Below are 13,061 nucleotides of genomic sequence, written 5' to 3'. Positions count from 1 at the left end.
AGACAAGTAATCCCGAGAATTGTTACTCCGCAATTTTATTAAAATTAAAATTACGTGTAAAATTGTCCATTGTCCAGCGGAACCCGCCCAAGCTATTAGTTATGACTTTATGAATTATTTAAATTAAATTTGTTAAGAGTTCGTTTGTTCGTTGTTGACGGAAACACGCAATCTGACATAAATCGTACTTTATTCAAATCTATTTCCAATTTCGGTACTTAAAAACTAAAATGATCACAAATGGACTCCTTGAGTCTTGGCCTCCGCTTTGTATTTCTTCAAGTAGACTCCCTGAGGGTCGTATTTTTTCTCCAACTCGCTCCATACGGTCGGTTTGTTGTCGATCAAGTGGTTGACGATCTTCTTGCTGCCGTTCTTTTGTTTCTCGGAGCATTTGCTGCACGCGGTTTGAAGTGCATCAGGCAGGATTCCTAAAAACACGAATTGCCGATGAGGGTTACAAATCTTTTATTCAAATAGACAAAAGCGAAAACAAATTGAAATGCGCGTTGGACTTGATTTGTTGCGTCTTTGAGTTTGTTTACCATTCGTGTGGAAACATTTCAATTGCTCTCGGAATATAGCAAGGTCTTGGGTTTGAACTGGGTTAATATTAAGTAGATACGTCAATAGATGAGTCATCAGTGGTTATAACCTTAAATTCTGTGCCTTCGTTTAAGGTTATCGATTTTATCTGATTTATCTGGTTTGTATATTTGGAAAGCAAGATTCGCGTAAAATGATTATAGAGAATGTTAGTTAATTATTTTTATTTAATAGAAACCTAAGAAAAATTATATGGTTAATAATTGCTTGCAAATTTGTTTAAGTAATGATTAACGTCTTGTGTTTTGACTCTAGCGTAAGAGTTTCGGATGGAGGTTTTAATACATTAAATTACATATTTATATATATATTATACATTATATTTATTATACATTATATGTAGTAGGTACGATTTGCGATGGCATAACTGTCGCCAAAACCGTAGTGAAACACTGTTATTGTGTTGAATAAATGAGGTATTGTCATTATCATTCAGCCTAAATTAGAAAAATTCCAAATACTTCTTCAAATAAAGAAGAAATTGAAGAATTTCTGTACGAAAACGATTTATATTTTGAAGAGAGCTAGACGAAAAAACAACTTCTAGAATTATTAAAAATAAAACATTTTAATAAAGACTACAAAATCGATTCGATAGCACAACAAAAAGAAGATGAAATCTTGAGATTACCCCAGCGTTATTGTTTATTTAACCCAATTGAGATGATTGACACTTGAGCGCGTGTATAAGAAGAAATAACACGTGTCCAAAACTTGGTGATAGCTAAAATATCAGTGCAAAGCTGGTCTAATTGGTCTAGTGGCAGAGTTGATCATTAAACTAAGTGACGACAGTAGCGATAGTGACGTTTTTTTAAGTTACTGACACTTTATTATTATTATATTTAATATTCTGTATATTAATAATGATACTATGTAGAAATGTAACGAAATAGAACGTAAGAAATTGTTACCTTGTAATATTTTTTTTATGTACATGTTTCAAGAATTTCTCGGCGAAAAAGAGACTATGTCCCGCTTTTTAGTGTAGGTAAATAAATCCCTAGGCCGGTCCTGGAATGGTTACGGGTAAGGGTCTACTCGGCAGGGTGTTCTAGCTGCGGTTTTGGAGTAATAAACAGTAGGCAAAGTTAATCACGGGGTCCAATGTAAAAGCACTATATTTCTGGTCCAAGTATACCTGCCAGTGTTCTACCTTTGTTTATTACGTCCAGGTGTTGAACACTCGACCCAGATAGTACCAATTACCGAATAATGATATTTTCCAGTACAAAACAATGTCGCATTTTTGAAAAACTGCTACCGTTATAGACATAGCGAAAGTGTATCAAATACGTCGACAAGAAAAGAATAAATTATCAACTGGTTGCGCAGTAAGCGGATTAATTACCCGGAAAATAGTCTAACATGTGGGTTGTTAAAAATGAACATCAATTAAAAACCACCCTACGTCGATTTTTGTGAGTCGAAATTGCTGACGTTTCGCCTATCATCCTGTTGGCTTCTTCAGAGCTTGATAGTTTCAGGCGAAATGTCAGCAATTTCGACTCAGCATAAAGTGACGTAGGAGGAATCTAGAAGTTTTGTAAAAAGTATTAGAGTAGCCTGTGGTAGTTTCATTGAAGAATTAATTAGAAACCAAGCTTGCCTTATGCTACAGACGAAACAATTGCTGAAATGGTCTTTAAGTTTTGGAATTGGTGTGGCCTCAGTGCAAAATATTGTTTAATAAAAATATTGCAAGTGAAGCAAGGCACACCGATGCTGCAGTAGTATCTGTTTGGAGGGCAGCTGCCTTAATTTTCCGATTTTTTGGTATTGTTTTAATTTTTATTGCATGGACAGAGTTTATTTAAAAAAAATTTTTTTTCATGTAGATTTAGCTACTTAAATATTCGCATATCATTCATCATATCATCAAAATACACGAACCCATCTCTGAGTATGGACATTGCTTTTCATTTTGCCGCTGCTAATAATATAGCAAATAGTAAAGATACCAAAATGGCAGGTATAGATTGGTTTTATAATTTTAGGGCTAGATAAATAAATAAAATCACAGCATTTAATCGATAAGAAAGAGATATATTTTTGGAAAATTTAAAAACATTCATGATAAAATACCAATTTAAGTTGAAGTCATTCTACAATGTTGATGAAAGGATTTAAACAAGTAGGTAAATGACCACAGTTATATAATGCGGGAGGCACATACATTCCTCCATTTCCCATATTCAAGAGAAAGCAAACAAATGCACTGTGTTTCAAACTCAGGCCGGATAACTGAATCAATTTTCGTTAATTGACTTCATCATTTCAACGATTTGCACAGCGATTATAACGCAGAATGTGAATTCTTCATGGTCAACCATCTGGGCACCAAAATTACGGCACACCACAAGTAATGAAAAAGCTGATGAATGGCTTTAAGTCTGCTGGAATTTGTCCAAGACAAATTTAAAAACACTTTGGATCAGTTTTTCCTCTTGAACAACGGATGCAAACAGATACCAATTATTCAAGCCAAGGAAAGCCCCAGGATGATGCTAACTTTGACTATTAAAGTGAAACAATACCTACTTCTGCATTATCTTACTTGCTAGGAGCAAATGAACAGATAAGTAGCTAGTACCACTAACATTATTAAATTGTCATAATTAGTTTTTTGTCAGTAATGGAAGTAATTACGGCACAATGAAACTCAGAAATTTGAAATTTTAGTTTTTATTGAATATGGAGCCAAAACGGGAACTCAAGAGCAGGTTTGTAATTTGCTTAACGCAAAATATCCACAAACACCCGCTACAAGTTCCACAGTGAATAAAACTGATAGAACATTTCTAGGAACAAGTAATGAGAATACAAGATTATACATTTTATTAGGATTTGAGGATAATCCCCATCCACTTTTGAATTAGCCTTGTATATTTTCTTAATTGATGATGATGTGTGGGAGCATTTTTCTTGAAATTGAATGCTTGATTCTTAAATGAATTTGTTCTAAATTATATTCATCATATTTTCTAGAACATATGATAGAAATTCAATTTATACCATATACTTTTTACATGTTTTGCTACTAAAAAAAAATAAAATTAAAACGCACATATTTTTTTGGATTTAAATACAAATTGTCCATAATAATTACCGTTTTAAGTTTTGTTTTCCTTTAATTTCAATGAATGAAACAGAGAAATATTGAAAAAGAAATGCAAAATATTGTTATAATTATTAATCTGCTATTGAAGAAGCTGTCGCATAGTCAAGTTGAAGCTCAAAGTTTCTATACAGGGTGTCCAAATAGTGTGTCAAAGTAATATATCTCGTTTTATTGTATTTTTTATTTTTTGGAGGAAAATGATAAATACAAAAGTTATAGATGAGACTAAAAAAACAATTTAAAATAATTTTCAAATGTGTAGCTGAAATTTTCCATTTAGTGGAACATGTGCAACATTAATTTAAAAAGATAAAAAAAAAACTAAAAACGCACATAAATTTTTGCTTTTAATAAAAATTGTCCATAATAATTACCGTTTTAAGGGCTGCTTTGCATTAATTTCGATAAATGAAAGAGACATTTATTGAAAAGAAATGCAAAAGAATTATTATAAGACTAAAAGGAAATTTAAAATTATTTTAAAATATGTAGCTAAAATGTTCCATTTCCTAGACTGAAAATATAATTTTTACGTTACACTTTACAAGGATAAAAAAAACGAACATAATTTTTTTTTTACTAAAAATTATACATAATAATTGTCGTATTAAACGTTGCCTTGCTTTAATTTGGATAAATAAAAATGACAAATATTGAAAAAGAAATGCAAAATAATTATTAAAAGACTAAAAGAAACAAAAATTATTCCAAAATATGTAGCTGAAATTTTCCATTTCCTAGGCGGAAAATATAATTTTTACGATACACGTTACAAAGATAAAAAAAACTAAAAACGCAAATAAATTTTTTGGTTTTAATAAAAATTATCCATAATGATTAGCGTTTTAAGTGTTGCTTTGCTTTAATTTCGATAAATGAAAGAGACAATATTGAAAAAAAAGTGCGAAAAAATTATAATAATTAAACACCTGTTTTTCAAAATGCTGGCTTATACAACTTGAAGCTCAAAGATTCTGTACAGGTGTCCAAATAGTGCGTCAAAATAATATATCTCGTTTATTATTTGCTTTAGAGGAAAATGACGAATAGAAAAGTTATAGATGCGACTAAAAGAAATGATTTAAAATTATTTGGGAGATTCATTAATATATGTTAGATCAAACGCCCATTATATAATGACATTAATAAATACTCCCTTTTACACTCACCCAATGGATTGTTATGGTCTATGGAGTGTTTTCGAATGTGTGGCCATTTTTTCGTCAAAAATGAGCAATGTTTAATACTCTTTGTTTTTGACGACTTTTCCGACAGCTTTAATTTTATTATTATTATTAAGTGGCACGATCATTTATCGAACACCCTGTATATTCTACTTCGCTTCCATGAATTACTCCTATTAATGCTCTTTCAAATTTGATCAAGCACACCCTATACACTCTGTATATGAGTAACAACTTAATAAAGTATTCTTTTCACATAATTTCAGACTAAACTCTGACTCAACGTCGATTATTAATTAGCAAAATATTGCAATTTTTTTGGGAAATCGTCGCCGTCAATTACACGAAAAAACAGTCGGTAATAGTCAGTATTTAACGCAATTGACAGGACATGTTAATCAATTTATCGGGAATTGTTATTAATATTTTCACACCGTCGCCGTCGAAATGTTTTATGGATAAGCGATCGTAACTTTTAACAAATGTTGTTTTTTTAATTTTTAAATTCGTTTCGCAGTCGCGCGCGAAATAAGATTTCCGCTAATGCGAGTCATAAAAACGTCCACCTAAACCGAAAGCGCTTTTTTTATTCATTCTTGAATACATTAAAAACGACATGAAAAGGAAATAAAGACAAGCGAAACCATATTTTCATACTTTAGGTTTTGATACGTTTTATTGTCATTTTTCTGTATATACGAGGGGGTATCCAAAAAAACCGGAACCACTTTTTATATACTACATATTGTTTTGAAAATCACAGAACGACCTTATCCTCTTCAAAATACTCTCGATTACAACTAATACATTTGTCCCAGCGGTGCTTCTACTGTTCGAAACATTTTTTATATTCATCTTTGGCTATAACCGACAGTTCATCCCTCGTTTTTTTCTTGACCTCGTCAATGTTGTCAAATCGCTGTCCTTTCATGTCCCTTTTCATACGTGGAAATAAGAAGAAGTCACACGGAGCGAGATCAGGCGAGTAAGGTGCACGGGGCAGAGGTACCATGCCATTTTTAGCCAAAAACTGCTTAACAGAAATGGCTGTGTGTGCAGGTGCATTATCGTGGTGATAGAACCAGTCCCCTGTCCGCCACAAATCGGGTCTTTTTTGTCGAATACTGTTGCGCAATCTTCTTAAAACTTCCAGATAAAAAGCTTGATTAACGATCTCACCTGGTGGAACGAACTTTGCATGAACTATGCCGTTGATGTCGAAAAAGCAAATCAGCATCGTTATGATGTTTGATTTGACCTGACGACATTTGTTTGTACGGGGAGACAGTGACGTCTTCCATTGGCTGGACTGTTGCTTCGTTTCTGGATCGTAACCATAGCACCATGACTCGTCACCAGTAACTTTGAAAGAAAATCTGGATCCGTTTCAAGCTGTTGATTCAAAGCATGACATGTTTCAACTCGACGTTCTTTTTGCATGTCAGGCAGAACACGAGGAACAAACTTGGCAGCAACTCTTTTCATTCCAAAATCTTCGGTTAAAATTCGCTGAACCGTGCTCCAAGAGAACCCACTTATCTTTGATAATTGTTCAATTATCTGTCGACGGTCTGTGAGCACAAACTCTCGAATCTTTTTAATATTTTCGTCGATTCGAGCAATTGATGGACGTCCAGAACGAGGTCGGTCATCAATTGACTCGTCAAACCACTGGTACACTTGAGTTTTTCCCATCGCATCGTCTTTATAAGCTGTTTTTAACATTGAAACAGTTTCAGCAGCACTTTTACCGAGCAGAAAACAAAATTTCACAGCTGCACGTTGTTCTTTTAAACTTGCCATCGAAAAAAATAACAAAAAAACAGCGTTAACAAAAAATTGCAGCAACAAAATGCGATATTCAAATGTATTTCTTAACGTTCAATGAGATTTAAATACTTCTCCATCATTAAACTTAAATCCTCACAACAACTTTAGTTAAGGTTTTATTGTCATTTTTCGGTATATATAGTAGCAGGTAGTTTGCAAATATTACATTTTGTCGAAACAATTGTCATGTGAAAATATATAATTTCGTGAAAAACTGAACATTCAGTGTTTATTTATTATGTTAAATGGATTTTCATCAAATAAAAGTCAACTCAGTTCAATTTATAGAATTTTCTTTTATTAATGCTGCACTAAAATACAATTATTGTGAGTCCAAGTCAGATTGTAGGGTAAAATATAAAAATTTAATAAGAGTAAAGTACTGTAATTTCAAAATACTGTTATAAACAGCCCTTTAGAATTAAAGATTATTCAAATATGCCAAAGCATGACCTTCCCAGCACTTTTTTTATGTTTAAAAAAAATCATTGGGAAACTTTTTTTTATCTATATTTGAAAAAATCACCTAAAATTTAAATATTTTAGGCCACCACAAACTATTTGTTTCAACGATATTAAACACAAAATTCAAAATTTTTCAAAGTAAAAAATCAGTAATAATTAAAAAATATCTAATTCAAAGCGCACAATTTCTATTGTAAATGTTTCTCGTGAGCAAAAATTAATAAAAAAGGTTCTCGTATGTCGCACACTTAGGTGGCCACAGACACCACACAGTCTAGTCTTCACTTAAATTACACAGGATTTTTTTTTAAATTCATGAATAATATTATGTCGAAGAAGACAAGCAACTGAAGTATTAAAAGATGTAAAAAAGGGCAGTCACAAAACCTGTTCAACCTCTGCACTTTTAAAGAAGCTGTCCATTAAAATGTGATTCTGAGTCATCTTAAGTATTTACAACTCTATCTACGGGGCCGCGTGGCGGCATTTTAACAAATATTAACTATTTTTTGTTTGCAAAGATAACTGTTGAACTCAGAAACCATTTAAGGAGTGGCCAGTTGCAGAATACTTATGTGCTTAAAAAAATTAAAGAAATAGCCGTTTTTACAAAAGTACAACTAATTAACTAATAAGTAATGTGTTCTACATAATAACAAAGTTCAAAAAAGGGAAACAAAAAAAGGTTTAACAAGTTTTGGTATTTTTGGTTTTCCTTTCCAAATAATGCATTCAAAACGCCTCACGGATGCCACTGCCACTGCGGCACATGCGTAAAAGATAGGACCGCTTGAGAACACATGCCTATATAAAGTTTTATTTATATTTTTATAAAACTCTCCCGTAACAAAGTATAATATCTGTATTAATGAAAAACATCTAACTCAAAACGTACAATTTTTATTATAAATATTTATAGCAATTAATAAAAAAGGTTCTCGTTAGTTGCATACTTAGGTGACCACAGACACCACACAGTTTCGTTTAATTCATTTAATTTGTACATTATAGAATATACATTTATACATTAAATCTCTATTAAAAAATTGTTAAAAGATATTTTTTCCACTCCCGACTCTCAGATACCTAATTATGTACTGATCAAGTGACAGCAATAATGTTTGTTTTTATAGGAAACGGTGGTAGCTATTTCCGTTCAAAATTATCGATTGAAAACGCCTTACGGGTGTCACTGCAGCACTCTTTGAGGCGTACAAGATGTATATGTGTAGAATTAAAATATCTAATTTTTGAAATAAAAACAATGTCTTCAAATGTCAAATTTGACATTTTAAGATTTTTTTTATGGTAAGATGGGTCATGTTAAAGGTATTTTCATGTTCTATTCGCGTACCCTTTTGATTAGCCAGCTTTTGCGAGACAAAAGTTAAATAAATATATTTTTAATTACGACTTAATTTAATACAAATAATAATAATAATTAGCTATTTTGTCAGTGAGTCAAACTAACCAAAACATATTTTTTCGTATTCGTTTCTATTTAGTATTTAATCGGCGTTCTATCGGTAGTTCTAAGTTCGTTATTTTTTTAGGAAGTTAAATACTTTGTATCAGTTGGATCTTGCATAATATTAGGAACGAGTTTATTGACAGGTTTTATTATTGTCAAAATGCGAATAGATTGTGAAAAGACCTTATCACATCACATGACCCATCTTATCATTAAAAAATAACTTAAAATGAGATTTTGAGAATGACATTTGCAGATATTGTTTTTATGTCGAAAATTGGGCATTTTAAACATATACGTGCAAACAAATTTGACAGTGCTATATAGAAGGCCACTGCCTTTGATGTCGTGTTTTAGGTTTTGATCGGACGTGTATTTGCATCGTTCTTACTAGTAGCAGGAGTAGCTAACATATTTAATTATTTTAGTAGCAATTATTTTAACGAAAAAAAAAATGGCAGGATACAATTGTTGAACCAAGTCAAATCGTAAATATGTTAGATTGTAAAATACAAAAGAGTAAAGTGCTCTGATCTCAAAATTCTATTACGCAAAGTCGTTTAGAATTAAAAGTTATACCCGTATACCAAAACATGACCCTACAAGCATTTTTTTTGATTTGGTAATCATTTTTTTGTATGAAACCTAAACGTGTTGAAAAGAACACTTAAAATTTAAATATTTTAGGCCGTCACACACTATTTGTTGCAACAATATTAAACCCAAAATTTAAAATTTCGTAAAAAATTCTCATAACAAAATAAAAAATTTGTAATAATTCAAAAAGTATGCATCACAATCTGGTCTTCATTTAATTTATGCAGATTTTTTTAAAATCCATAACTAATATTATGTCGAAGAAGATAAGCAACTAAAGTATTAAAAGATCCCCCAACGTCTACACTTTTAAAGAATTGTTCCATTAGAAAGTAATTCCGAGTCATCTAAAGTAATTACAACTCTATTTGCGGGACTGCGTGGCAGCATTTTAAGAAATATTAAGTATTTTTAGTTTGCAAAGAAAATATTGAACTCAGAAACCATTTTGGGAGTATCCAATTGCAGAATACTTCTATGTTTACTCAGTTATTACAAAGGTATGACTAATTAACTAATAAGTAATGTGTTCTACATTATATTACTGGCAGATTTCATAGAAACATTTTTTTTAAATATAAGGGGTGTTCGGAATTAGAAAAAAAGGAAAGCTAAAAAATTGAGATAAAAATTGTTTAACAATTTTTGTTATTAAAAAATATTTAAAACCTATTTTTTTCTACTGCCCACTCTTAGATGCCCAATTATGCAATGATCAAGTGACAGCAAAATTTACTCCGAATTTTACCTCAACCTTAACCTTTACCCTCCCTGTCTAAAACATACGCCTATATAAAATTGGCTCATGAAAAGCGCTTTTTTTATTCATTTAAAAACAGCATGTAAAGAAAATAAAGAAAAGAGAAACCTCATTTTCGTGTTCTAGGTTATGATAATATTCTTAGTAGTAGCAGGAAACAGGGTACAACTATATAGTTTTTTTTAATGATAGTTTAGACATTTCTTATATTAATTGCTGTACTGAAATACAATTATTGTTGATACAAGTCAAATTGTTGTAAAATATAAAAATAAATAAGAACTAAAAGTTCAGATTTTCACGAAATTGTATATTATGACATGACACGACAACACATTACATTTGATAAAGACACGGTGTTGTCGAAACAATTGTCATGTCATAATATATAATTTCGTGAAAATCTGAACTTTTAGTTCTTATTCATTTTGAAAAATGGATTTTCATCAAGTAAAAGCCACCTCACTTCAATTTTTAAAATATAAAAAGTGCTCTAATTTCAAAATACTACTAGGAAAGTTCGCGAAGAATTAAAAGTTATACACATATACCAAAGCATAACCCTCCGAGCATTTTTTTTAAAGACGGTAATTATTACGAAACTTTTTTTTTGGAACTATTCAAAATATGGCAAAATTTCGTTTAGGTATATTTCAATAAATAAATTTAAAAATATTTAAGTCAAAGTGCATAATTTTTATTGTAAATGTTTATCGTAAGCAACAATTAATAAAAAAGGTTCTCGTATGTTGCCTACTTAATTATACATGATTTTTTTTAAATCCATAAACAGTATTATGTCGAAGAGGATAAGGGGCAAAAGTATTAAAAGACCCCCAAAAAGGCAGTCTCATAATTGTAAATGAACGTCTTCAACCTCTACACTTTTAAGGAAGCGTTCCATTAGAAAGTGATTCTGAGTCATCTTTAGTAATTACAATTGTATTTACTGGCCTGCGTGGGGGTATTTTAACAAATATTAAATATAACAGTTGCAGAATGCTAAATGGTCCAAAATTTAAAAAATGGCTTTTACTAAAGTACTACTAACTAACTAATAAGTTATGTGTTGTATATAATATTATCTTTACATACTTTTTCTTCTTCTTCTTCTTGATTCTTCAAGAAAATAATTCCAAGGGAAGGAAAGTCGAAAAAGGGAGATATTTAGCAAATTTTTGGTATTCAGCTTAATTCAGATATTTTTTTTATAATTTTTTCTACTCCCTACTCTCAGATACCCAATTATGTACTGCTGAAGTTTATTTTTATAGAAAATTATTCATTTTAAGCCCCTTACGGGTGCCACTGAGTCCCAATTTGATGGGTAAAAGATGTGACCACTTTAGATGTCGATAAAAAAAGTGACCTTTACACTCCCTGTCTAAAACACACGCCTATATAAAGTAGGCTCAATAATATTCACCTAAATTTAAAACAAGCCTTGTATATACTCACTTTTCAATTCGGCTCCGTCAGTTGTGCATTTGCCTTTGTCCAGCAAACAGTTGACGTAGTTTTGCAAAAGTCTGTCGTTGCGGATGATCGCATCCAAATCGACGTTGTCGTATTTTTCCGTGTATTTTTGGCCGCATACCAGCGCCAAGCACACCGTCGCGAACAAAACGATTACGGAATTCATGTCGACTTCTTTGCGTGAAAATCAAGTAGTCGTGTGTCAAGCACGGCGAAATATGAATGCCGAAAAATCGCCCGACCTTTTATATACCGTGGTCGAACGTCTGGTCGCTTATGGCTCGCTACGTAGGGCTTTAGCCCGAAACTGGTTTTAATTAAATCTAGAAACAAACAAATTCGACCCAAGATGGAACTGGTTTTGACACGGGCGGACTCGTTTTGCGCCGTTTAACGATTTTTCCTTTCGTCGAATTCACGTAATTATTAATTTTTTGTCTACATTGTTAATTATTATGTACCGCTAGTAAGTGTCCAAACGATTATCGATTTATTAGTAACGAGCGAAACCATTCGCTTGGAATTTGAAACCACGAAACGGCATTTTCCTTCTCCGTGCGGTTATTTTATACAGAGTCTCCCAATAAATTTTTGCAAAACACAAACGTTTGTCAGAATTGACAAGCGTCAAAATTCGAGCCGTGCGGTCAAATCTCCGAAAACGTCCGAATGCCCTCAAATACGTGCGGTGGAGATGGTAGCAAATTGTGAGATGGCCGTATTCGTCCAAATGTTCATTTGTCCAAATCGTATTGGGGCGTTCGGGGCTCCTTCGGGGCAGCGCGGGAGGGAGGAGCGTGGAGAAAGAATTTTCCTCGGTTAATATGTACAGTGATTGATCTTAAAAGGTTCAGTTGCATTTTAATTAATCAAAGAGCCAAACCTATCATGAATGTGTTTGTTTAAAGGTTCTCAATTATTTTAACTAAATCATTGCAGTTTAATAAAAACGTGTGCCCAATTGTTGTCACAGCTAAAATTATTGATGGTTTTTAATTTTATTTAATAAGCAATATGATTTATCAATATCTTATATGGTTGTCAACTAAAACACTTTGGATTATGTAAAAAATTAACCAGCTACCCAGCATACGCGTGAATCAAAAAGTAAAAGTTAGCCAAGTAGTTATCAGGATAACAAGTATGAAAAAAATGAAATTGCAACAAAATTTTAGAAAAGAACAGCGCCCATTACTTAAAGATATGTTCTGTTCATAGATATAAGAAAGTGACCAATTGCTTTTGAATGGGATTATCCAAGGGTGGTCATTAACATACAATGCAACAGGATTATTACCTAATGTTTCGGAATCTAAATTCAGGTAAAATTGTGGTCCGTAATAGAGAATAATTGGACAATTGTGAATAATCCCATTTCAGCGAGGAAAACAAGAAGCGATGCTGACATTTTCTCGAGTGTAGATGAAAGTGATCAAGATATAATACGGCGTAAAATTTACCAGTTATACGAGGAACAAAGCGTGCCTACATTAGATATCTTAACTAGCAGGCTTGAAAAAAATGAAACCGGTGTAAAATGTGGCAGAACTA

At 32.1% G+C, this 13,061-nt stretch overlaps 1 protein-coding gene across 1 annotated transcript in view; it reads right to left on the bottom strand.

The window, feature by feature from the left end:
- LOC132704258 (uncharacterized) overlaps positions 1-11,849 on the bottom strand; it is a 35,759-nt gene extending 23,910 nt beyond the window's left edge. Inside the window, exons 1-2 of the mRNA XM_060674164.1 lie at positions 11,493-11,849; positions 237-431 (exon numbers count right to left, since the gene is read on the bottom strand). Of these exons, the coding sequence (XP_060530147.1) occupies positions 237-431; positions 11,493-11,676 (379 nt within the window). The 5' untranslated portion in view covers positions 11,677-11,849. The remainder of the gene's footprint in view (positions 1-236; positions 432-11,492) is intronic.
- Positions 11,850-13,061: the final 1,212 nt, after the last annotated feature.

The sequence above is a fragment of the Cylas formicarius genome, unplaced genomic scaffold (genome assembly GCF_029955315.1).
Source record: "Cylas formicarius isolate icCylForm1 unplaced genomic scaffold, icCylForm1.1 PGA_scaffold_10__41_contigs__length_53128322, whole genome shotgun sequence".
Classification (NCBI taxonomy): domain Eukaryota; kingdom Metazoa; phylum Arthropoda; class Insecta; order Coleoptera; family Brentidae; genus Cylas; species Cylas formicarius.
Note: the sequence above shows the minus strand (reverse complement) of the source record. Positions and strands in the feature narration are given on the sequence as shown.